Source organism: Rhinatrema bivittatum, chromosome 2, assembly GCF_901001135.1.
Source record: "Rhinatrema bivittatum chromosome 2, aRhiBiv1.1, whole genome shotgun sequence".
Lineage (NCBI taxonomy): Eukaryota > Metazoa > Chordata > Amphibia > Gymnophiona > Rhinatrematidae > Rhinatrema > Rhinatrema bivittatum.
In genome coordinates this window covers 816,576,135-816,601,014 of record NC_042616.1, presented here as the reverse complement: position 1 = coordinate 816,601,014, position 24,880 = coordinate 816,576,135, and the positions used below count along the sequence as shown (strand labels likewise).

Here is a 24,880-nt window from a genome sequence, read left to right as displayed (position 1 = left end):
GTAGCACTGGTTGAATACCCTTAAGGGGAATTTGTGCACACTCACAGCTGAAGGCTGATCAGTAGGCCTGACCATTGTATCTGTACTATATGAAGCAGTATGGCACTGGTCATCTGCATACACCCTTGCTTTGGGAGTGTGTACAGTAGGTATAAGGGAAGCCTTAGTTGAAACTTACTTTACACACCCACAAGGTAGGCCAGTGCAGGCATGGGAGTCAGACTGTAGAGGTGTTCCTGATACACAGCATCACACCACTCCCTCTGCTACTTGCCACCTCAGCAGATGCTGTTCCACACAGTCCTGATGTAGTCCAGCTGTGCAGCTGTGGGAATGCACTTTAGACTGTGTAAGAGCACTCACTCCAAGCACAGCTACCTTGAACACAAAGGTGGTATAACGTATTATATAAAATACACTGATTCATTAATGGGGAGCCCCAGGCATTCTCCCAAAGTATATTTAGGTAACTGGTTGCATGACACCGAAAAGATGAGCAATTTCATATGCCCCATACAGAGCTGGTGTAGGCTGATTATGTGAGGCCAGCAAAGAGGTAGTGGTGCTGTGGGGAACGCTATGGCCACACCGCCTGATCAGAAATAGATACATAAATTGTACTGAGTGACAGCTTTTGCACAATCCAGGAGTCCGGATGGTTAGAGAATGCCCATCCAGACACCCAGAAAGGGAATGGGGCACCTTTCTATGTACACGCAGTGTGTGAAGCTGCATGCTGGGAATAAGGCTGTGAAAGGTATCTTTAGTGCAAGCAATAAATATTCATTATTTACTGTGACTCTCCAGGATGCACAGCACGCACAAAGGCATGGACCCTGTGATTACACAAGCTGCCAGCATAAATACTAAACGGTATGTGAAAGGCGGCTTGGCCAAGGTACACATCAAGAGTACATGAGGTGACTTGCGGCCCAACCCTTGCTGTGGTGCTGCTCCAGGTTTGATCTGAAAGGTATGTACTTTAACTATGATCTTTGCTGTTAACAATGTAGCCTCTTCTTATGTGATCTGCCATTTATATTTGTTTATGTTGTAGATTTAACTATATACTGTGGTCCCTCCCGATGCAGCAACAAGCGAAACACGGAACCGTGTCGGGGGACTTATACAAATGACTCTTTGATTTATGTGGAGTTGCCGTCTATATAAATGTGCAAAATTAACAATTAAATTGCATTTGAAATATTGTCTGTTGATACTTGCTTATGTGCAAGGTTTGCTTCGTGGGTTGGAAGATTTCAATTACCCCAATATTGACTGGGTAAATGTAACATCAGGACTTGCTAGAGACATAAAGTTCCTGGATGTAATAAATGATAGCTTTATGGAGCAACTGGTTCAGGAACCAACAAGAGAGGGAGCTATTTTAGATTTAATTCTTAGTGGAGCACAGGATTTGGTGAGAGAGGTAACGGTGGTGGGACCACTTGGCAACAGTGATCATAACATGATCAAATTTAAACTAATAACTGGAAGGGGGACGATAAGTAAATCTGCAGCTCTAACACTAAACTTTCAAAAGGGAAACTTTGATAAAATGAGGAAAATAGTTAGAAAAAACTGAAAGGTGCAGCTGCAAAGGTTAAAAGTGTTCAACAGGCATGGACATTGTTTAAAAATACAATCCTAGAGGCGCAGTCCATATGTATTCCGCTCATTAAGAAAGGTGGAAGGAAGGAAAAACGATTACCGTCATGGTTTCAAGGTGAGGTGAAAGAGGCTATTTTAGCCAAAAAAAATCCTTCAAAAACTGGAAGAAGGATCCATCTGAAGAAAATAGGATAAAACATAAGCATTGTCAAGCTAAGTGTAAAACATTGATAAGACAGGCGAAGAGAGAATTTGAAATGAAATGGCCATAGAGGCAAAAACTCATAATAAAAACTTTTTAAAATATATCCAAAGCAAGAAACCTGTGAGGGAGTCGGTTGGACAATTAGATGACCGAGGGGTTAAAGGGGCTCTTAGGAAAGATAAGGCCATTGCAGAAAGACTAAATGAATTCTTTGCCTCTGTGTTTACAAATGAGGATGTTGGGGAGATACCAGTTCCGGAGATGGTTTTCAGGGGTGATGAGTCAGAAGAACTGAACGAAATCACTGTGAACCAGGAAGATGTAGTAGGCCAGATTGACAAACTAAAGAGTAGCAAATCACCTGGACCGGATGGTATGCATCCTAGGGTTCTGAAGGAACTCAAAAATGAAATTTCTGATCTATTAGTTAAAATTTGTAACCTATCATTAAATTCATCCATTGTACCTGAAGACTGGAGGGTGGCCAATGTAACCCCAATATTTTAAAAAGGCTCCAGGGGCGATCCAGGTAACTATAGACCAGTTAGCCTGACTTCAGTGCCGGGAAAAATAGTGGAAACTATTCTCAAGAACAAAATTGTAAAGCATATAGAAAGACATGATTTAATGGAACATAGTCAACATGGATTTACCCAAGGGAAGTCTTGCCTAACAAATCTGCTTCATTTTTTTGAAGGGTTTAATAAACATGTGGATAAAGGTGAACCGGTAGATGTAGTGTATTTGGATTTTCAGAAGGCGTTTGACAAAGTCCCTCATGAGAGGCTTCTACGAAAACTAAAAAGTCATGGGATAGGAGGCGATGTCCTTTTGTGGATTATAAGCTGGTTAAAAGACAGGAAACAGAGAATAGGATTAAATGGTCAATTTTCTCAGTGGAAAAGGGTAAACAGTGGAGTGCCTCAGGGATCTGTACTTGGACCGGTGCTTTTCAATATAGATATAAATGATCTGGAACGGAATACGACGAGTGAGGTTATCAAATTTGCAGATGATACAAAATTATTCAGAGTAGTTAAATCACAAGCAGACTGTGATACATTGCAGGAGGACCTTGCAAGACTTGAAGATTGGGCATCCAAATGGCAGATGAAATTTAATGTGGAGAAGTGCAAGGTGTTGCATATAGGGAAAAATAACCGTTGCTGTAGTTACACGATGTTAGGTTCCATATTAGGAGCTAACACCCAGGAAAAAGATCTAGGCATCATAGTGGATAATACTTTAAAATCGTCTGCTCAGTGTGCTGCAGCAGTCAAAAAAGCAAATAGAATGTTAGGAATTATTAGGAAGGGAATGGTTAATAGAACGGAAAATGTCATAATGCCTCTGTATCGCTCCATGGTGAGACCGCACCTTGAATACTGTGTACAATTCTGGTCGCCGCATCTCAAAAAAGATATAGTTGCGATGGAGAAGGTACAGAGAAGGGCAACCAAAATGATAAAGGGGATGGAACAGCTTCCCTATGAGGAAAGGCTGAAGAGATTAGGGCTGTTCAGCTTAGAGAAGAGACGGCTGAGGGGGGATATGATAGAGGTCTTTAAGATCATGAGAGGGATTGAACGAGTAGATGTCACTCGGTTATTTTCACTTTCGAATAATAGAAGGACTAGGGGGCATTCCATGAAGTTAGCAAGTAGCACATTTAAGACTAATCGGAGAAAATTATTTTTCACTCCATGCACAATAAAGCTCTGGAATTTGTTGCCAGAGGATGTGGTTAGAGCAGTTAGTATAGCTGGGTTCAAAAAAGGTTTGGATAAGTTCTTGGAGGAGAAGTCCATTAATGGCTATTATTCAATTTTTCTTAGGGAATAGCCACTGCTATTAATTGCATCAGTAGCATGGGATCTTCTTAGTGTTTGGGTAATTGCCAGGTTCTTGTGGCCTGGTTTTGGCCTCTGTTGGAAACAGGATGCTGGGCTTGATGGACCCTTGGTCTGACCCAGTATGGCATTTTCTTATGTTCTTATGTTCTTCTTGTCGTTGTGCCAGATCTTTAACCGTTCCGGGTATTGCAGTGCAAATTTAATTTTTCGTTGTACTAATGTTGAACATGCATGGTTGTACTCCTTCCTTTTTGCTGATACCACTGAGAAATAGTCTTGAAACAATCGAATGGAGGTGCTGTTGTATTTAACTTCTGTTACTGGCGATATCTTTGCAACGCTGCCTCTTTATGGGCAAAGTTATTTATTTATTTATGTATTTGTTGATTTTCATACACCGACATTCATCGGAACATCATGCCGGAACATCATCGGAACATCATCATCAGAACATCATCGGAACATCATGCCGATGTTACGATCAACATCAACATCGGAACATCATGCCGGAACATCATCGGAACATCATCATCGGAACATCATCGGAACAACTATGTCTCATTTATACCCCTCCAGGTCTCCTAGAGAAAGATTCATCCCCACTTATTGAATTTTTTGCAAACTCATTATCCCCTGACCTACCCACGATTCTCCTAGGAGACTTTAACTTACACGTAGATGCCTCCCCGCAATCCCTGGCCTGCGAAGCATTTCTGACCTCCCTCGAAGCTATGGGTTTCCAACAAATCGTGAACTCTCCCACACACAAAGCTGGCCAGACGCTCGATCTGATCTTTATCAACTCCCCCTTCAACATAAGCAATCCCCCATCATGCATTGCAGTACCATGGTCTGATCACTCCCTAATTCAGACCAAACTTACCCTTCCCCAAAGTTCCCCTGCCCTGCCCCATCAGCCCATATCTTTCAATTTTCGTAAATCCTGCACTGTTGACACCATCACACAAGCATGCTCGGACATAGACAATCAAATTGACCTCACATCCCCAGATAACGCCTTCTCTACCTGGGTCAATCTCACCCTTAGCATTGCCAATAAACATTGCCCACTTATAACGAAAACTGTCAACCCGAACCGTAGAAATAGAAAACCCTGGTACACTCCTGACCTCAGAAATCTTAAAACCCAACTCAGAGCTGCAGAAAGGTCATGGCGCAAACATCAATCCCCCGCAACCAAAACAATATACTACCAACGTATGCATGAATATAGAAATTCCATCCTTCAAACTAAGCGTGATTACTACGCCAAAAAAATACATGGTCTGCAATATAACCCCAAGGCCCTCTTCTCTATGGTTGCTGACCTTACCTCTCACTCCCACACACAACAACCAACAAATTCCTCGAAAAATCGCTGCAATGAGTTAGCACAATTTTTAAAAAATAAGGTATCCGCCATCACAGCACAATTTTCTCACAATAATCTCAATATCTGTCTCCCTACTATCAACCTGCCAGTCTCCCTCTCCTCGCTTGACTCCTCTTCCTCCCTGGAAGTTGAGAACATCCTAAAAAAAATGAAACCCTCTTCACAATCCCTCTGAGACCATCCCTACTAAACTCCTTCTATCTATACCCAAGGTGATCGCCAAGCCTTTATCGAATATTCTTAACTGTTCTCTAGAGCATGGAACAGTACCTAACTCTCTCAAACAAGCAGTAGTGAAACCGCTACTCAAAAAACCTAATCTGGACCCCGCCACTTTGTCTAATTATAGACCTGTTTCCAACCTACCCATCCTAGCTAAAGTCCTTGAAAAACTAGTCAATTCACGCCTATCCGATCACCTGGAACAAAACAATATCCTCCCAGCCACCCAACATGGTTTCAGGAAGCATTTAAGTACTGAAACATTACTGCTCTCCCTACACGACACACTCATCAGAGGAACCGACTCAGGATCCTCTTATCTGATTGCCATGCTTGACATCTCTGCTGCGTTCGATACAGTCAATCACGATGTCCTCCTCAACATACTAAGGAGTATCGGGATCACTGGCATTGCCCTCTCCTGGATACAATCGTACCTCCAAAATCGTTATTTTACTGTCTTAGTGGATAACAATGAATCTGACCCCATCAGTCTTCATCAAGGTGTACCCCAAGGCTCTTCCCTCTCTTCTACCCTCTTTAATATATACATGCTTCCTCTTACCACTCTCCTCACTAGCCTTCACATCAAGCATTTCATTTATGCTGACGATGTGCAACTCATTTTCCCTTTTTCTGACTCTCTCCAAACTGCTCTAAAAAACTGGGAATCCTGTCTTTCCTCCATCAACCAACTTCTCAATGACATGCACCTGGCTCTAAATCCCAACAAGACTGAGCTATTAATCATATCTAACAGGCAACCGCTCCCAGACATCCCACTTGCATACTCATCCACCACTTTCCCCGTGCACATTCGCAACTTAGGTGTCCTTATTGATAATCATCTTACCTTTAAACCATACATTAAATCCATCATTAAGGAATGCTATTTTAAGCTACAAACGATAAAAAAACTTAGACCCCTGCTACACTTCTCTGACTTCCGTACAGTTCTCCAGTCTATTATCTTGTCTAAAATAGACTACTGTAACGCACTCTTTCTTGGCATCCCCGCAATACATACCAAGCCGTTACAACTATTGCAAAACGCCGCCGCTCGGATACTGTCAAACTCTAAAAAAAGAGACCATATCACTCCCACACTTATCGAACTACATTGGCTCCCAATACACTCACGAATTCTCTATAAAGCACTCTCCATCATCCACAAAAGTCTGTTAAACACCAACCTCAACTGGATCAACGCCCCCCTCCTCCCCCGCACCTCCAATAGACCCACCCGCCCAGCACTCCAAGGAACCCTACGTGCCCAATCCATCAAATCTTTCAAACTCTCCTCCACTATAAACAGAGCTTTTTCTCTCGCCGGCCCCACCATATGGAACTCCCTGCCGCATGATATACGCCTGGAGACCTACACACCCAAATTAAAAAAAAAACTGAAAACCTGGCTCTTCCAGCAAGCCTACTCCATGTCACCCCCACTACATAAACCCCCTCTTTAATTTTACACATCGATCCATGACGAAGAATGCCTTATCGATTTATGACTAAGAATGCCTTTGCCCGCTGATTTTTGTACTTTGTACATTGCTACTTTGTTTTAGAGTTATGTTTATAGTTCTTGTTGTAAATATTTATTGACTTATTAACATTATATTGTTTAATGTATTCACCTGGTTACATGTAAGGGCTCCGCCCAAAAAACTTAATTGTATTCCGCTGTTATATGTAAGGGCTCCGCCCAATAGTTCTTGTTTTTTGTGAACCGATGCGATGTGCGAACGGACATCGGTATAGAAGAGACTTTAAATAAATAAATAAATAAATAAATAAATAAATCATGCCAGTCTACATTCTAACAAAATAACAAGAGAGAGAAATACAATAAACAGGGAAGGGAAAGGGGGAGCAGTAAAGAAAGGGGAGAGAGGACAGCAGTAGGAAGGATAGGGAAAGAGAGAAATTTGATAGGAACGTTTGAAGAAAATAAATTAACAATAGACAAAATGTACAGGTGGGCTGGTAGGTACCAGACCAGTGATGGCAGTGACAGGGAGAGGTGGAGGGGGGGGGATGGTAGGGTAGGCTTAAAGGAGGGTGAGGGGAAACTAATAAGAGAATTTAGGCGTCATTGCTTAGGGGGGAGAAACACTATATTTTGGAGTCTTTGGGGTGAAGAAAGGGGGAGAAAAGGAGAGGCAGAGAGGAGGAGGGGGTAAAAGTGCAAGCTAAGTTTGGTCAACGTCTGTTGAGCACTTTGGCTAGCGTGATCCGGGACCTTTTCTCCCCATCCTGCCTGATGCCAAGGCGATGATCTCTCAACCTTTGAGCTCCTGTAACTCAGGTAAGTTAAGAGCCTCCGGGAGCCATGATTCCAAAACAGAAATCAAATCTGCATGTATCATCTCTATTCCCAATGACGACAATCTGGATATTCCTATAGGCTCAACATATGTTTGCACCATACCTTTCCACTGCTGCTTGTTTATGTGTGCAAAACTATTAACTGTCTCATACATTGTTTGCATCTCCTCAAAAGTCATACCATATAAATCTGCATTTGCTGCTACCACTTCTAAACTACCTCTAGCCTTAATAACTGCAGTCCAATCTCTTAAAGCACTTTGATACTCACACCAATGTTTGTAATCTCTAAACCTATGTCCGGATAGCTTATTCAGTCTCCTAGGAATTGACAGCACAACCTTGTTTTCACATGCTGTTAGACCACAGAACTCAGTCCCTTTTCCTAATTTCACCTTGAGATTTAATGAACATGCATCACCAATCATCCTCATATTTTCTGTGTTCACCTCCAAGTTACACTACCTTTTACAAAAGTCATCACCCTTGTAGACTACCCCTTTTGGCCCATCACCTCTTAATATGAAATTACTAATCACCTTTGACACCATTCCATTATTCACAAGTGTACCTGGTTCTCCACTAGTTTTCTGATACCCTGCACGCCCACTACCAAACATAGATACTATCTTATAATTCTTCCTAAATGAATAATAATGATCCAAAAACGCCTGTGAAACCCCATACCTATGCCAGTACTCCTTTTCCAAAACTTGTGTAAATTCATTTTGATTAGCATCAAATGTCTCAGCATTTGTAATTCCATTCATGCTAAGCATCCTCCACATTTTCAGGCAGTCCCACCAATCTGATATTGTTCCTCTGCGAGCGATTTTCTAAATCATCAATCTTTTCAGACTGTGAATGGACTTGCTTTTCCAGATTAAGAATTTTGCTTTTGGATGCCAAGGCTTCATCCTCCACTACCGAGAGATGGCCCTCCATGGTGTCCAAACAGGAGCCACAGTCTGTCGGAGTAGTTTTTAACTCTGCTATCTGTTCTGAGATGGTGGACAGCTTTTCAGTCAGTGCGGCCACCACCGTTGTAGTTAACTCCCCTATCAGATCATGTAGAAGGCCCAAATGAGCAGCTCCCCCAGTCGCAGTGGCCATATTTCTTCCTCTTTCATCAGGCTTTTCTCTTTCTTTTTTCACCCCCTTTATGGGCATTCTTCCCGGTGACTTTTGCATAAAGCGATCAATAGTCATATACGATCCCACGGACAATGCTAAGCATTCAATTCTGATGTATTGCGGGGTAAGACTTCAGATGATTGAGGGGAAGGCACCCAGAGCTCCGAGAAGTGCATCTTCTCAGACTCACCACATCACGTGATGCCCCTCCCAAAATATGTTTAATGTAAAAGATCAAGGTCAGGTTTCCCCAACCCAGAACATTTTGGAAAAAAGAAACCTTGCTAACTGCTTGCACACCATTGCCATTATATACCAATATTACTTTGCTCATAAATTATACTGAATGATGTCATCATTTGACACCGGCTCCCAGTACGCTGCCCCAACCTTTAGCATTCAAGAAACAGGAAAGAACACCTCTGCCTTTTGCATATAAGAACCCAAGATATGCCTTACTTAGTCAAACCAAGGCTCTATCAAACTCAGTATCCTATCTCCAACAGTGACCAATCCAAGTCCTGAGTACCTGGCAAATACCCAAACATTATTTATTTATTTTATTTATTTTTATTTGTAAGCTTTTATATACTGAAGTTTGGTACTGGCCTTCACTCCAGTTTACAGTTATAACAACATTTTACAGTATTAACAAGAACATTTGAGGTTTGCAACATTGAAAATCCTAACAAAAAACAGTACAACACTGAAACGTTGTAACAAAACATCATGGGGTAGATTTTTAAAAAGTGCGCCTTCGCGTACTTTTGTTGGCGCATCAAGCACAAACAAAAGTACGCTGGATTTTAGTAGATACGTGCGTAGCCGCGCGTATCCGCTAAAATCCTGGATCGGCGTGCGCAAGGCTGCTGATTTCGTGTAGCCGGCGCGCGCCGAGCCGCGCAGCCTACCTCTGTTCCCTCCGAGGCCGCTCCGAAATCGGAGCGGCCTCGGAGGGAATTCTCTTTCGCCCTCCCCTCACCTTCCCCTCCCTTCCTCTACCTAATCCACCCCCCCCGGCCCTGTCTAAACCCCCCCCCCTACCTTTGTCGGGGGATTTACGCCTCCCGGAGGGAGAAGTAAATCCCCGCGCGCCAGCGGGCCGCTAGCACGCCGAGACGCGACCCGGGGGCGGTTCCGGAGGGCGCGGCCACGCCCCCGGACTGCCCCAGGCCAAAATCACGCCCCTGGGCCCGCCCCCGAAATGCCACGTCCCGCCCCTGACACGCCGCGCCGATCGGCCCCGCCCAGACACGCCCCCGACACGCCCCCCTCGAAAAACCCCGGGACTTACGCGAGTCCCGGGGCTCTGCGCGCGCCGGCAGGCCTATGGAACATAGGCGCACCGGCGCAGGGCTTTTAAAATCCGCCCCCATAGGTTTGTACATTGATAGAGGTAACTTGCAGTATAACATTATAGGTTTGTACATTGATAGAGATAACTTGCAGTATAACACTATAGGTTTGTACATTGATAGAGGTAACTTGCAGTATAACATTATAAGTTTGTACATTGATAGAGATAACTTGCAGTATAACACTATAGGTTTGTACATTGATAGAGGTAACTTGCAGTATAACACTATAGGTTTGTACATTGATAGAGGTAACTTGCAGTATAACATTATAGGTTTGTACATTGATAGAGGTAACTTGCAGTATAACACTATAGGTTTGTACATTGATAGAGGTAACTTGCAGTATAACATTATAGGTTTGTACATTGATAGAGGTAACTTGCAGTATAACACTATAGGTTTGTACATTGATAGAGATAACTTGCAGTATAACACTATAGGTTTGTACATTGATAGAGGTAACCTGAAGTATAACACTATAGGTTTGTACATTGATAGAGATAACTTGCAGTATAACACTATAGGTTTGTACATTGATAGAGGTAACCTGAAGTATAACACTATAGGTTTGTACATTGATAGAGGTAACTTGCAGTATAACACTATAGGTTTGTACATTGATAGAGGTAACTTGCAGTATAACATTATAGGTTTGTACATTGATAGAGGTAACTTGCAGTATAACACTATAGGTTTGTACATTGATAGAGGTAACTTGCAGTATAACATTATAGGTTTGTACATTGATAGAGGTAACTTGCAGTATAACACTATAGGTTTGTACATTGATAGAGGTAACTTGCAGTATAACACTATAGGTTTGTACATTGATAGAGATAACTTGCAGTATAACACTATAGGTTTGTACATTGATAGAGGTAACCTGAAGTATAACATTATAGGTTTGTACATTGATAGAGGTAACTTGCAGTATAACAATAAACAGTGATTATGTTAACTGTAGATGACACCTTGACTTTTTCATGGATCTAAGTATAGTACATCTGTTATGCTGTCTGAGGGGGTTAAGTATGTATTTTCTGGGTAGAATGTTATTGTAACAGCTAATTCTGTACTCTCAAAACATTCATTAACAGGTGGGTAATAGCCAGAACCTAATGCAACACATCAAATAGCTAATGACCCAAAAATTATATTAGAAATACACTGTGTGATACTGAAATTTTTATTCATTTAAAGACCTCATAGAAAGGCGTACTTAATCAATGCCAATTGGCTGAGATGTTGTGGATACCATTAGATATAATCATAGGTCTTATTTATGATATTTTTTCATGCTTCTGTGATAAAAGAGAGAAAATTGAAGCCACTGCTCCTCCCCTGGGTGCTCAGCCTAGGAAAATTCCTCAGCAAAAGTTTGAAAATGGCTTACCTTAGTTGAGGCAGTAGCAGCAGCAAATCCCTCTCCAAATCCTCTGGAAAAGAAAACAAGAGAAAAAGAGAGATTTTCCCCTTCCTAGGGGAAAGGAACCAGAAAAGTTTAGCTCTCTGCTCTTTCAGAGTGAGCTCAGAAACAGCTGCCTGCAGCTAATGAATCTCAAAGCCATTCTCTGTCAGCAAAGCGTACGGTCACATGGATCAGCAACTTACAAGGGGTCGCCCTCCCCATGTTGGTCCTCTTACCCCTCTCAGATGGTAAGAGGAGGGGCGGCTCAGCTGAGGGAATGAGGGGTCCCGGGAGGCCAAGGGACTCTGCGCAATCCGTCAGTCCACCCTTAGTGGAGTGGACCTCATTCCCTACCTCCCTGTGTGGGGAAATGGACCTCCCCCTAGGGACTGGGATGCGAAACATCGGGTCACCAGAGAGGGGGGCACATTGAGAAGGAGCTCCTGCATCCTCTTCCACCCGGAAGCCCCGCTCAACAACGGGAGCTACCGAACATCCGGGAGGGGGTGACTGTGCTCCTCCACTCATGCACCGCTCAACCTGCCAATGCCCAGTCAGAGTGCTTAAAGCCTCTGTGCTCTCTTCGGCTCCTGGCTCAGACTCCGGAGGTCTTCCTCTCCCCCACTAAGGCATCCCCGATTAACGGGTTCATCTCCTGCAGCGGGTGGGGAAGAGCAGATGTTCCGGCCTTCACCTCCTCGGAGTCTTTGCCAGGGAGTGGGTTATACAGGGGGAGGTCCAGGACTGGAGCAAATTGGAAGGGGGTCTCCAGAGCACCACTGCAGATGAGCTCCAGAAAGCTGTCTGCATCCCAGCCTTGCAGGGAGGCCCCTGAAGCATCCAGGGCAGGGAGCCTGGATATGGGTGGTGGGGACTTTTTCTTTGGGCTGGAAGAGCAAACCTCTGAGGCAAACTTCCAACCCAACTGTTCTCTCGTCTCGTGGTTGCTCCTGTGCCCTGGGAGTCCCCTCTTCCTGTTACTCCTGCAGTTGGAGGTGATGGGGGAAGGGGGGTTTTGCGTGGATGGGGTAGCCTCATGCTTTGCCCAAACCAGAGAAGATGGGCAATTGAATGCCTTCCCTCCCTCACCTTTCCTTTCACCCACCTCCCCACTTAGAATCAACATCCTATCCTTCCCCTTCGATGAATCCTAGGAGGGGTTGTGTGGAGGATGTCCTTGGCTTGGAGCTGAGCTCAAGCAACCTCCATATGTTCCTCCTAACGAGAGGGCATGAGCCTTACTCCCCTTCTTGGGTGGGAGCTCAGCAGCCTCTGACTCACCTCGCAGAAGGAGGAAGAAACATCCACTCTACCAGTTGGGGGCATCTTAGTCCTCTTCTCCCTACTTTTTGTAAGATTTCCAATTTTTTGATCTTTACTCAACTCTCCAGGAGAGGGTGGTACACTCTGAGCACCTTTCGCCTCTGACGGGGGTTGGTGATTCCTGGAGGCCAGCTGAGACGGAGCAGCTCGCTGATTCTTTGGCTCGGCTGGTAGAGAAACTGGTGTGTTTGGCTCTCCCAGGGGCAATGGGGTCCTCCCAGAGCTCGGCGGCTCTGGGAGGACTGGGTGCGGGGGCAGTCTCGTGCACCTTCTAGAGCTGTCCTTGTGTCCAAGGACACTCTCGTCTAATATGCCCCACTTCCTTGCATAGGTAGCACCGGTCCTCCAAGGTGGTGTAGTAAATCTTGAGGGAATGGTCCCCATCCCACAAAGGAAACCATCCCTCAATGCCATCCTTCCCCCTGGGAAGCACTATCCAGGCTTGACACCTATGGGACTCCACATGCTTCATTGCCTTTGTCTTGAAACCTAAGGGAAGTACTGTGATGGATGACCTCACTTCCCCCTAGGGAGCTGAACTGCTGCCTCAGCCCAGCCTCAGTCAGGAACGGTGGAACATTGTAAAGAATCACTCGCACCCCCTATGCATCAAGGGGCTCTAGAAAGTGAAACATATCTTCCACTACTAGCCCGGAAACCAGGGCTTTGTGAACAGAGGCTAGGGAGCGTAGGTAGATTACTGCTCTGCCGCTCTCCTTGCTGGCAGAATGGATGTTTTCTGCCCCCACGATCTGCGCAGGTGGCAAGGCGTATGCGTGTATGTCTTCTGTGACTAACATCTCGCACCGAATGGTGTGCTTAGGGCTCAGGCCACAACACCCCCCTGTGATGATATGTGGGGGAGTTGCTGGCCTGATTCTATCATTTCCGGTGAGATGGGTGGGAAGGGTTCCAACGGCGACGGATGCATTGAATTTTATGGCCATGGTTGGTATGCTCAAGCTCGGTTCCTCCCCTCTTGTTTTCTTTTGTTTCATCTTTCCCCCCATGGGTTTCTACCCCCTGATGTCTTGGCTGATCCTGCCCTGGGGTTCAGGGGTGGGTGGGTTAGGCCTATTTCTGGCCTTGGAATCTCCTCTTGATGTGCTGGCATTTGGAATAGTATGAGGGTTGGGGACTCCTGCGGGGGACTCACCATGGGGACTACCCATGGGCTCCTTGATGGCGTAGGCTGGGAGGAGTCCACCTTGGGAATCACCCAGGAGGTTCCCACTTGCCTTATTCCAGGATTGCTTGCCCAGGGGGTCACTCTTGGGGATCATAGTCTATGTCTGTGTCCTCCTTGGGGCTTGACCATATCTTGCAGGGCTTCTCGCAGGAGAGGGGGATCCATCATGACAGGTGTCTTTTCCGGCTGTGGAATGGAGAGAACTCCCTCCATTCCAGTTTGACCTTGGCAGTGGGCCCACTGTACTCACTGGACCAGTTGGGTAATTCTGGTCTCCGGCAGTCGCCGGAATCTTTTAGAGATCCCCTCCCCTGGACTCTCGGGCTCCAGCTCCTGACAAGGTACTTGGTCATGTTTTGGCTCCTTCTTTCTCGTGAGCTTAGGCTGCGCACTGGAGTCCTTGTGCCTCCACCTGGCCGGGCCCTTCCGGGGCGTGATGATCTTTAATCTGGCCCCAAGATAGCGGTGGAGCCTCTTGTGCTGACATGGGGAGGGGCCTTAATGGTGTCTGTGTTAGTGATACCTCTGCTGGGATTCTCAACCTCCTTGGTCCCTATTGTGCTTGTGTAAAATAAAATAATAAAAGGATGGGAAGGGGTTAGAGGGAAAATAGGGATGGAGTAAACCGTGGTCAGTGGAGGGGGCCAATCAGAAGACCTAGAGAAGAAGGCTGTGCACAGGCCTAGCAGGTCCCGTGCACGGTGGTGGTGCCTCTATAGGAGGAAGGAAACAAACAAAAATAGGTAGCAAACTAAACAAAAACTACTAACTCCAAAAGAATACAAAAAGGACAAACACAAACCAAAATACACAACTACCAAAAGCTAAACCCACAAACATAACAATTAACCCTACAAAATATTCAAGGAAACAAAGGAACAAACACAAACCAAACACCCAAACCAAACCCACAAGCAAAACCAATTAACCATGCAAAACTATGTAAAAAGAAAAGAACACAAACAATTCAAGCACAAAACACAATTATCAAAAGAATAAACTCTAAAGAAATACAACTAAACATAGAAACATAGAGAAACATTGAAACATAGAAATGACTGCAGAAGAAGACTAAATGGCCCATCCAGTCTGCTCAGCAAGCTTTCACACTTTTTTTTCTCATACTTATCTGTTACTCTGACTGCTGAGTTCAGGGCCCTTATTGGTAACTTTTTGGTTCTAATTTCCTTCCACCCCTGCCATTGATGTAGAGAGCAGTGTTGGAGCTGCATCAAAGTGAAATATCCGGCCTAATTGGTTAGGGGTAGTAACTGCTGCAATAAGCAAGCTACTCCCATGCATATTTGTTTACCCAGCCTGTGCAATTTAGTCCTTGTTGGTTGTTGTCTGAATATAAATCATCTTTTCTTCAGTCCCCCTACTATTGAAGCAGAGAGCTATGCTGGATATGCATTGAAAGTGAAGTATCAGGCTTATTTGGGTTCGGGTAGTAACTACCGCAACAAGCAAGCTACTCCCACACTTGGGAATGCAAATCCTTTTTCCCACATTTCCTCTTGCCATTGAAGCATAGAACAATGTTGGAGTTGCATTAACCGTGTGTATGTTTATTAAATAAGGGTATTAATCACCAGGTAGTAGCCGTCATTCCCGCAAGCCACCCCATGCCTCTTCTCCTCATTCACATCCTCTAGACTTTATGGATCCAGTGTTTATCCCATGCCCCTTTGAAATCCTTCACAATTTTGGTCTTCACCACTTCCTCTGGAAGGGCATTCCAGGCATCCACCATGCTTTCCCTGAAGAAATACTTCCTGACATTGGTTCTGAGTCTTCCTCCCTGGAGTTTTAAATCATGACCCCTGGTTCTGCTTTTTTTTTTCCAACGGAAAAGGTTTGTCATTGACTTTGGATCATTAAAACCTTTCAAGTATCTGAAAGTCTGTATCATATCACCTCTGCTCCTCCTTTCCTCCAGGGTGTACATATTTAGATTCTTCAGTCTCTCCTCATAAGTCATTCGATGAAGACCATCCACCTTTTTGGTCGCCCTTCTCTGGACCGCCTCCATCCTGTCCCTGTCCCTTCAGAGATACGGTCTTCAGAACTGAACACAGTACTCCAGGTGAGGCCTCACCAAGGACCTGTACAAGAGGATAATCACTTCCCTTTTCTTACTCGATATTCCTCTCTCTATGCAGCCCAGCATTCTTCTGGCTTTAGCTATCGCCTTGTCACATTGTTTCGCCGACTTCAGATCGTTAGACACCATCACCCCAAGGTCTCTCTCCTGCTCTGTGCACATCAGCCCTTCACCCCCCATCGAATACATTTCTTTCAGATTTTCACACCCCATATGCATGACTCTGCACTTGACAATAAATCTCAGCTGCCATATCTTCGACCACTCTTCCAACTTCCTTAAATCCTGTCTCGTTCTCTCCACTCCTTCTGGCGTGTCCACTCTGTTGCAGATATTAATATCATCCGCAAAAAGACAAACCTTACCTTCTATCCCATCCGTGATGTTGCTCACAAAGATATTGAACAGGAAAAATGTGTATAAAGACACTCTTGTTTGAAAGGCATCATATCTGGTGGAAGGTACAAACAATAACCCCTTTTGAAGACGAGATAATTCTACTAATGAAATTGAAAACTGTTGAGAAGATTAAATGCACCATTAGTTTTCAATTTATGCTGTGATCTTGTGGTCCGCCGATCTAAAGGGTACTGAGCTAGTGGACCCTGTACAATACCAGGTCTCCGACGAGTATTATACTGTTGATGAATTGGGAGGGGGCAAAAAAGCATTTGGTAAACTCTGGTTATCATTCTGAGGGGGTAAATTAAAGGATACTGACTTAGATAAATTTTGTATAAGATGGCACTGCTGTGTCCTCATCAGATGAGTCACTAGAAGAAGAATCGAAAGACTGTGTCTTCCGCGGAGGCCTGTACTTATTCATCCATGGGTACATGTACCGTTTGGTATAATTGGCCGCATCCCGATGGAATTTTTTTTTAATTTACACTTTATTAAATTTTAATTTTCATGACATAAAAATGCCAATAAACAATACGGATATCTAATTACATCAGCAATTTTCAAAGAATCATTTACTAAAGCAAAAATAACGATTGAAGATATAGTCATATTTATACATTCTCCAGTAAGAATATCTCTAATCAAATCTAACATTTATATCTTCTATCTTTCATTATAGTTATCCTTCTGCCATGAAATTTATGGAGGCCAAGATCTTAGTTGAGCATAAATTAAGCAAATTCTTTAAGAAAACGGGAAACTAGAAAATCCCAACATCTTTTCTATGCGTAAACACTATCAATTATTCCCTAGTAATATTTTGGCCTCTAAGAACAATTTAAGATCAGATGGTTCAAAGTAGGTATATTTCACATCATTCAACTTTACAATACATTTGCTTGGATAGCGTACAATCATCTGAGCTCCAATCTGTTCGGCAAGCTGTCTTAATGCCAAGAATTCTTTTCTTCTTTGCTGGCTCACTCTGGAAATATCCGTGTCTGCTGATTATAATAATGAACAGTTCGGTTTCTCATGAATAGCTTAAGGACTATATCTCTGTCAGATGGGAATACAAATTTCACTACCGTAGCACTGTTCCACGTTTTTCAACCTAAGCAGGTCCGTCACATGTAAAGGAGGTATTTGTTCTTGATTCACTCTCTCACACGATGATTAGTATACTTTAGCCAGAGTTGGAATAGCTTCCAGGGGTACTTTTAATACCTCATGCATCGTTTAAATTGATCTTGTATTGATATACATCTAATTTGGGGAAAGTTTCTAACTCTTAGGTTCAAATATCTCATTTCATTTTCCAACCTTTCCATCTTCTTTGCCTGTTCCATTTCCCCTTGTAGTAAACCTCCTTGTACGTTTTGAACCTGGATCACTTTCTGTTCTAATTCCTCCATTTTAACCTTTTGTGCTTCAGTCTGCTGTTCTGATTTTACCACTCGTTTATTCACATCTATTATCACATTTGTTAATGCAGATATTGATTTCTCCAAGGTCATAATAGCAGTCCATACACTGTCCAGAGTTCTAACCAATGGCTTCTCAAGTTTTTCCCCAGGAATATTAATATCTGTTTCTAAACCTACAAAGTCTAACACTTCTCAGTGTGCATTGGGGGTTCCTCCCTCTTCCCTTGACATGGACGCTACTCTGAGATCCCCTTGAGTAGCCTTCCCCCCACTGGATTCAATAAAATCAAAGAAGTAGGTTCACTTACTTCAGGTGTTCTACCTTCAAGAACAATTCTTTTCTCAGGGTCCAATATCTTTTTTTCATCGTTGTTTTTCTCCACAAAGGGGGGGGGGGGAGGGTGTTGATGGTGCTCCCGGGCTGAGAGAGATGACCGAAGCAGGTGAAGCCGCATTTAGCTCCATAGCGGCATTCACAGCGCTTCCTTCCTCAGGAGCTTTGTCGGGATCTGCGCCAAAGAAACTCTCTCATTTTAATTGAGTTGGGTTAACTGGGGAGGATGTAACAAGTGCCTCCCTCAGTTTACCTTTCCTCTTGGAATGCGGCATAGTTGGTTCCGCCACAAAGCAAAAACTTCCAAGTAAAGAAGAGAGCGTTAGACACGTGTTTTTTCTACTCCACAATCTTGGAATCCACAGTGGAGGCTTCAAGAGAGAAAGGGTAAACAATCTAACTTTAAATCAGCTAAACATCCACCATACTTGGTCTCTTTTAAGTTGCAATAAAGTTAAACAAAGCCGCGCACCTCTTTGGCAACGTGCCGGCGGCGGCTGCGCACCGCAGAAGGGCCGGTTTTGCAGGCCCCTTGCCGGCCCCTCCCCAATGAACGTCAGAAACAGAAAACACCAACAGTAGCCCTGTCGAGGCCAGGAATTTCTCCTCACCTCCGGTATGGCCGCTGCTTTAGGTAATTTCAAGCTCCTTCTCTCCTCCACCTCCCTGATGGAATTTTTTAACCTTATTCAGTTTGAGTTCATTCCAATATTTGTCCATAGATTACTTATATAATGTCAATTGGGTAGTGAATGATTCTAATGTAGACTGTGCTTTTAAATCATCAATCAATGTCTGAACTTGAGTTTTTAACTCTGGCACTAACTCATTAGCTGTCTCAATTATCAAAAGCATTAAATCATATGAGCATTTATTTAGTATTGCATTCCACCTGCTAATAAACTGTTCATTCTGAGTATATAGAAAAGGCTCCTTATAAATACGGAGACCACGCAGAATTCGTTTTACCCTACAATATTCATTTAGGGACGCTGAATGCAATTCTGTGCGAATAAGACTCTTCCTCAACTTAATAAAAGAAGTCCAATCTGTTACACCTACCCCAGACTCTAAATTGGAATCAAAGAGCCGGATCCCCAATAATACTGCTCCTGCTGTGTCAGTATAACTGAACATCTCAGATGCAATGTCCATATTGCCCATAGTCACAGTACCTAAATAGAAAACACACAAATCAGGCAATATATAGATTAAACTGTACTTACTAATTAATACTAAGAACACACTAACCAGAGTGGGGTACAAGCACTTTATATATTCAAGACTAAATGTTCTATATCATTATCAATAAAAACACATGTATCATAAATGGAATTTTTATTACAAGCAAATTACCCAAAAATATTTATTACAAAAAATGTTTAAAATTACATATTAAATATACCTTCTATGCACCATTAATTAATCATCAATGATTATATTTTGCCTAAAACATTTTATCACGTGATCTCTCTAAAAACTCATTCATACTCACTCATAACCTCATTCATAACCTACCCCATACCAACCATACTAACAATTCTCCCAACTTAATTATAAAATCCTGGGAGGAGAGATGCGCAGCCTCTGGAAACCCGGGTTCCTCAAACAGCTTTCCAGTCCTGGCGAGGATTCAGCGGAGCACACGTGGGGGTTTCCGCAGGTAAACGGGTCGCCTGAACATCCCCCTCCCGGTACACACACGGTTCCCTGACCCCACTCCACAGCGGAGGCGACTCAGCACGCGGGAGGAAACCACCCGGAGAGTTTTGGGGGTTTTCCAGGGCACGCGTGCACTTTACAAACGGCAGGGAAAGCAGGGGCAGATCTCTGCAAGCTCCTATCCCTTGGGAAAACTGCTATAAACCATGGCCCATCCAGCCTGCCAGCAAAATGTACAAAGGCCCTAGCGACCTTGCAGCAGGGCGCGTGCTTTGAAAATCCCTCTCCACGCTTTTTCTTTTCCTTGAAGAAAGATCGAACGACATTTTGGGATGCGATTTGCATCTCCTGAATTTCCTTAGGAATTGTGACTGAGGCCTGTCCAGTGGCCTAGCAGTGCATCTAAACTTTGCGGAGGGGGCGCACTGCGGACTGTAACTGCTCTGCAGTTTGCTGACTGCCTGCAACGATCTGAGCAATCATCCCTGCATGGAAATCCCAGCGCTACACCTATGGTTGGTGCTTTCGGGCCTTCTTATTGATATAAGAGGTGGCTTCCTGTCTATAGGAGCCGAGCGGAGAGCTGGTGACTCCTAACGGTGCGAGTGAGCCTGTCTGGGAGATGCCATTCTGGGGCGAGAGTGGGATGGGTGGTACGCTGGGCTGCGTTTCTGCGCGGTGACGCCCTCTCGTGCTTTTAAGGACCCCGCGTGCAGAATAACAGCCCCGGCATTGCTTGGCTGCTCCGCGGGAGGACTCGCCGAGGCAAACGGAATGTTCTGGGCGCCGTTTACCCTGCCGTCGCCAGGGAGATAGGAGAACAGGAGGAGAGCCCATGGGCGGCCGTGAGGTCACAGTGACTGGAGGGCTCCGCTCAGCCTCGGGCAGAGAGAGAGAGAGCAGGGCTCAGGCAGGTAAGGAGGAGGCAGCAGGGAGATAGGAGAGCAGGAGGGGAGCCCGGGGGCGGCCGTGAGGTCACAGTGACTGGAGGGCTCCGCTCAGCCTCGGGCAGAGAGAGAGAGAGCAGGGCTCGGGCAGGTAAGGAGGAGGCAGCAGGGAGATAGGAGAACAGGAGGGGAGCCCGGGGGCGGCCGTGACGTCACAGTGACTGGAGGGCTCCGCTCAGCCTCGGGCAGAGAGAGAGAGAGAGCAGGGCTCGGGCAGGTAAGGAGGAGGCAGCAGGGCTCAGCCAGACGGCTCATAAAATCTGAGCGGCTTCTTTCTTTGCTCTGTGCACGGGGGGGGGGCACCTCCAGGACAGTAAGGGCCCCTCTTGATCACGTGAGAGGCTCTTGGGTTGCCCCTGGAGTGGGGAGAGGGGTGAGTGAAATCTTTATGGTGAGGAGGGGGTAGAAATCTCCCCCTTTTTATTTTACCGACCCTTTCCCTGTGAGCCAGTTAACAGGGGAGGGGGGGGGTTCCTGGCATTGGGCCTGGCCTGAGGCAGGGGTCACATTTTAGTGGTTAATGAGGCCATGGTAAATAGCGGGGTCTGCTTTAGTGAGAACTAATTTGCATACTATGCTGTGATCTCTCGTTAACATCTGGCTGCGTGCTAATTTCAGCGCGCGTGGATTAACGTGTTTAGAGACTGCCTGAGCGTGCACGTCCAGGGTCGTTATTTTTAGCGCCGGTCATGCACGTTCAGCGTTTTAGCATCGGCCCCCGAGAGTGTTAAGGACGCAGATTCATCCGTCACAGCTTTCTCTTTACAACTTCCCTCCCAGTTTTGATTTTTTTACCTCACTCTTTCCGGTGTTTTTTTTTTTTTGTCCAGCTCTGACGCAGGAGCCGCTGCTCTGGACCGCACAGCACGATGGCTCAGAAGAAAAAGCCAAACGAGCCCAAAACCGCTAGCAAAAGCAGCCAGAAGCTGGCCACGGCCGGCACGGGCAAGAACGGGAACGGGCAGAAGGTCACAGAGGTGGAGCGGGAGCTGGCGCTGCAGGGCGAGTACCAGACGCTGAGCGAGCACCTGGTCATGCTGCGCACGCGGGTCAGGAACTTCGAGCGGGACAACGACTTCCTGGACCAGGAGGCCAAGAGGATCCAGGAGGAGAACAAGGTGTTCGCCACCTACATGGCCAAGCGGGCGCAGAAGATGGACGCCTCCATCATCCGGCTGAGCGACTACAACCAGCAGATGCTGCAGGGGATCCAGGGCGAGAGGGCGGAGGTGCTGGCCCACTTCAAGGAGAAGGAGAGCGAGCTGAGGAGCCAGCTCCTGGAGAGGCAGATGCGCTTCTCAGCCACGTGCAAGGAGGTGGAGGAGCTGCAGCCCTTCAGGGAGCTGCAGGCCGAGCAGAACAGCAGGATCAAGGAGCTGGAGCTGGAGGTGCTCTCCATGTGGGTCATGCACGCGGACAACGTCCAGCGGGTCAAGAGCAGGTTCATGCAGGACAAGTCCACCTCCGAGAAGGAGTCCCGCCACAAGATCCAGCTCCTGATCAGGAGGGCGGCCCGGGCCGCCAGCTGCTCCCTGGCCCAGCGCATCGTGCAGGTGCGGAAGGAGAACTGCCAGCTGAGGTGCGAGATCCTGAAGCTCATCCGCCAGGCGCAGATCCTGAAGCTGCACCGCTCGCGCCTGCGGGAGCAGAACCTGGTGCTGAGGGAGGAGCTGGACTACGACCGGGAGCTGGTGCGCATCCTGCGGGTGCGCCACCGGCCGCCCGGCGAGCGGGACGGGGAGGAAGGCGAGCAGGAGCGCAGGCCGGACCTGTCCCAGATCTGGCAGTACCTCTACCAGTTCCGGGCCGAGGAAGCGGAAATGAAAGCAGGGGAAGCTCCTTCCTACAAGCACTACGAGAAGCTCGCCGGCTTCCTGCAGGCCTTGATCTCTGACTTTTCCTTGCTCGGAGACCCCCCGGCCAAGTCCTCCCTCTCGATCTGCCACAGCAACCGGACGCAGCCTAAGACCGACCAGGAGCCCAGCAGCTCGACCCTGACGATGGCCATGAGCACCAGCAGGACTGAGCCCTGAGCACCAGGGACGTCCATTTCTGCAGCTTTTACGGCTCGAGAGGACTTGGGAAGTCTCGTTCTAATATTAATGCAATTAAACGTTCATCACTGTGGGGGGGAGCAGCCTCCCGTTTAGAGTGCAAAACCCGCCTTTTCCCCTCCGGCTCTGCCTTCTTGTGCCTGGCCCTGGCCCTGTGCTTGATTCAGCTGTTCAGACATAGCTGCTTCACTTAAAGGTATTAGTGCTTTATTGCAAACATTTATTCCCTCTAAAGCTTGGTATTAAAGGTGAGAGGAGAACTGCTTTCTCCAGTGCATTTCTTTCCCTCCAACCTGAGGTCTGAGTGCTTGAGGGAGTGGGAGCCTGTCCTGATTCGCTCCAGCGTTGGGAGGTCCTGAAAGGATAAACACAGTTTTACAAAATGTCAGAATCAGGAGGCTAAGAAAAGGAAAATCCCTTTGTAATCCCAGCAGCCTTCGCAGGTCACAGACATTGACTTCTAAGTGAAGGAGAGAAATTGTTTGCTCTGACCTAGGAAGCAGGAAAAATCCATGCTTGCAAGTTCTAATCCCAGCTCTGTCACTGACTCTCTCTGATCCTGGGTGAGTCACTTTATCCCCCTGTGCCTCAGTTCTAATCCCAGCTCTGTCACTGACTCTCTCTGATCCTGGGTGAGTCACTTTATGCCCCTGTGCCTCACTTCTAATCCCAGCTCTGTCACTGACTCTCTGTGTGACCCTGGGTGAGTCACTTTATCTCCCTGTGCCTCACTTCTAATCTCAGCTCTGTCACTGCCTCTCTGTGTGACCCTGGGTGAGTCACTTTATCTCTCTGTGTCTCAGTTCTAATCCCAGCTCTGTCACTGCCTCTCTGTAGGATCCTGGGTGACTCACTTTATCTCCTTGTGTCTGGGTTCTAATCCCAGCTGTAGAACTGGCACAGAGAGAGAGAACCTGACTCAAGCACGGTCACACAGAGTCAGTGATGGAGGTGGGATTAGTCTCTCTGTATTAAGGTGAACAATTTCTCTGTCTTCCTCCACCTCAGTTCTCCTGACTCTGTCAGTATTCATGTGACCTTCAGGAAGATCTCAGGGCCAACATATCTGACCCTTTCACTGTAGTCCCTTAGGAGACAGGTTTTTCAGGGTTTTGTGCATGGAGGGAGAGAGAGAGTGTGTGTGGGGGGGGGGGGGAGAGAGAGTGTGTGGGGGGGGGGAAGAGACCCATGTTTTGATCCCTTCTAGTCGGACATGCTGTACTTTTACTCTGCCATAGAAAAATCAGTCCACACACCACTCAGATGGGTTACAAATCAGAGGATCACAAACATGAAACAAAAGCACAATCTATGTACACTCTGACCAGAAGCGAGAGGCAGGAAATCCTCAACACGTCATGGAAAAGAAATGGAAACTACTCATGGCTGGTAGAGTCCTCCTCACTTTCTTCTCACGTCCCCATCATCCTCCCAAGCTGCCGTAACAACTCCTAAGGCATTGAGAGCAGTCACCTGCAGAATCGGTGGGACACTCGCCGGCCAGATCCTTGATGCAAGGTGAGCGATGGCTGGACTATCAAGATTTTCAGGTTCCAGTCTGAAGCATCACCAAGATTTCACAGCCTGATGCTACACTACAGAACAAATTCTGTATTCAGGCTGCCAAACTGCCCCGTAAAGTCAGCAACATCTTCCCCTCCGAGGAAAGAGAGATTTAAGCAATCTTCCCTTCTCCTAGGGGTTCCAGGTTCACAGTGTGAGTGTGATAAAACACAAGGCCAGTAAGCCCCGGGCATCTCCCTGCTGAAGTCCGCTACCCCAAGACCCAAGAGCGGCATCTTGCAGGCACCTTCATGACAAGACCCTCTCCCCGGAGCTCAACATGGCCGCCTCGCAGGCTTGAGTCAGTGCAGATTCCAGGACTGGAAGTGGAAGACTCTGGGGCCGATGCAACAAGAC

At 46.1% G+C, this 24,880-nt stretch overlaps 1 protein-coding gene across 3 annotated transcripts; it reads left to right on the top strand.

Moving 5' to 3' along the window:
* Window positions 1-687: 687 nt before the first annotated feature.
* On the top strand, window positions 688-23,336 carry CCDC166 (coiled-coil domain containing 166). 3 transcript variants are annotated; one of them, XR_003854968.1, is made up of 2 exons: window positions 688-973; window positions 1,058-1,207. XR_003854968.1 is itself a non-coding variant. In XM_029592285.1 (2 exons), the coding sequence occupies exon 2, from the start codon at window positions 21,776-21,778 to the stop codon at window positions 22,937-22,939; it is 1,164 nt and encodes a 387-aa protein (XP_029448145.1). In that variant the 5' UTR covers window positions 688-973; window positions 21,737-21,775; the 3' UTR covers window positions 22,940-23,336. The 3 variants fall into 3 exon arrangements, 2 of the variants coding, with proteins under 2 accessions (XP_029448145.1, XP_029448146.1); XM_029592285.1 differs by lacking the exon at window positions 1,058-1,207 and adding an exon at window positions 21,737-23,336; XM_029592286.1 differs by lacking the exon at window positions 1,058-1,207 and adding an exon at window positions 4,119-6,485.
* The last annotated feature ends 1,544 nt before the right edge of the window (window positions 23,337-24,880 follow it).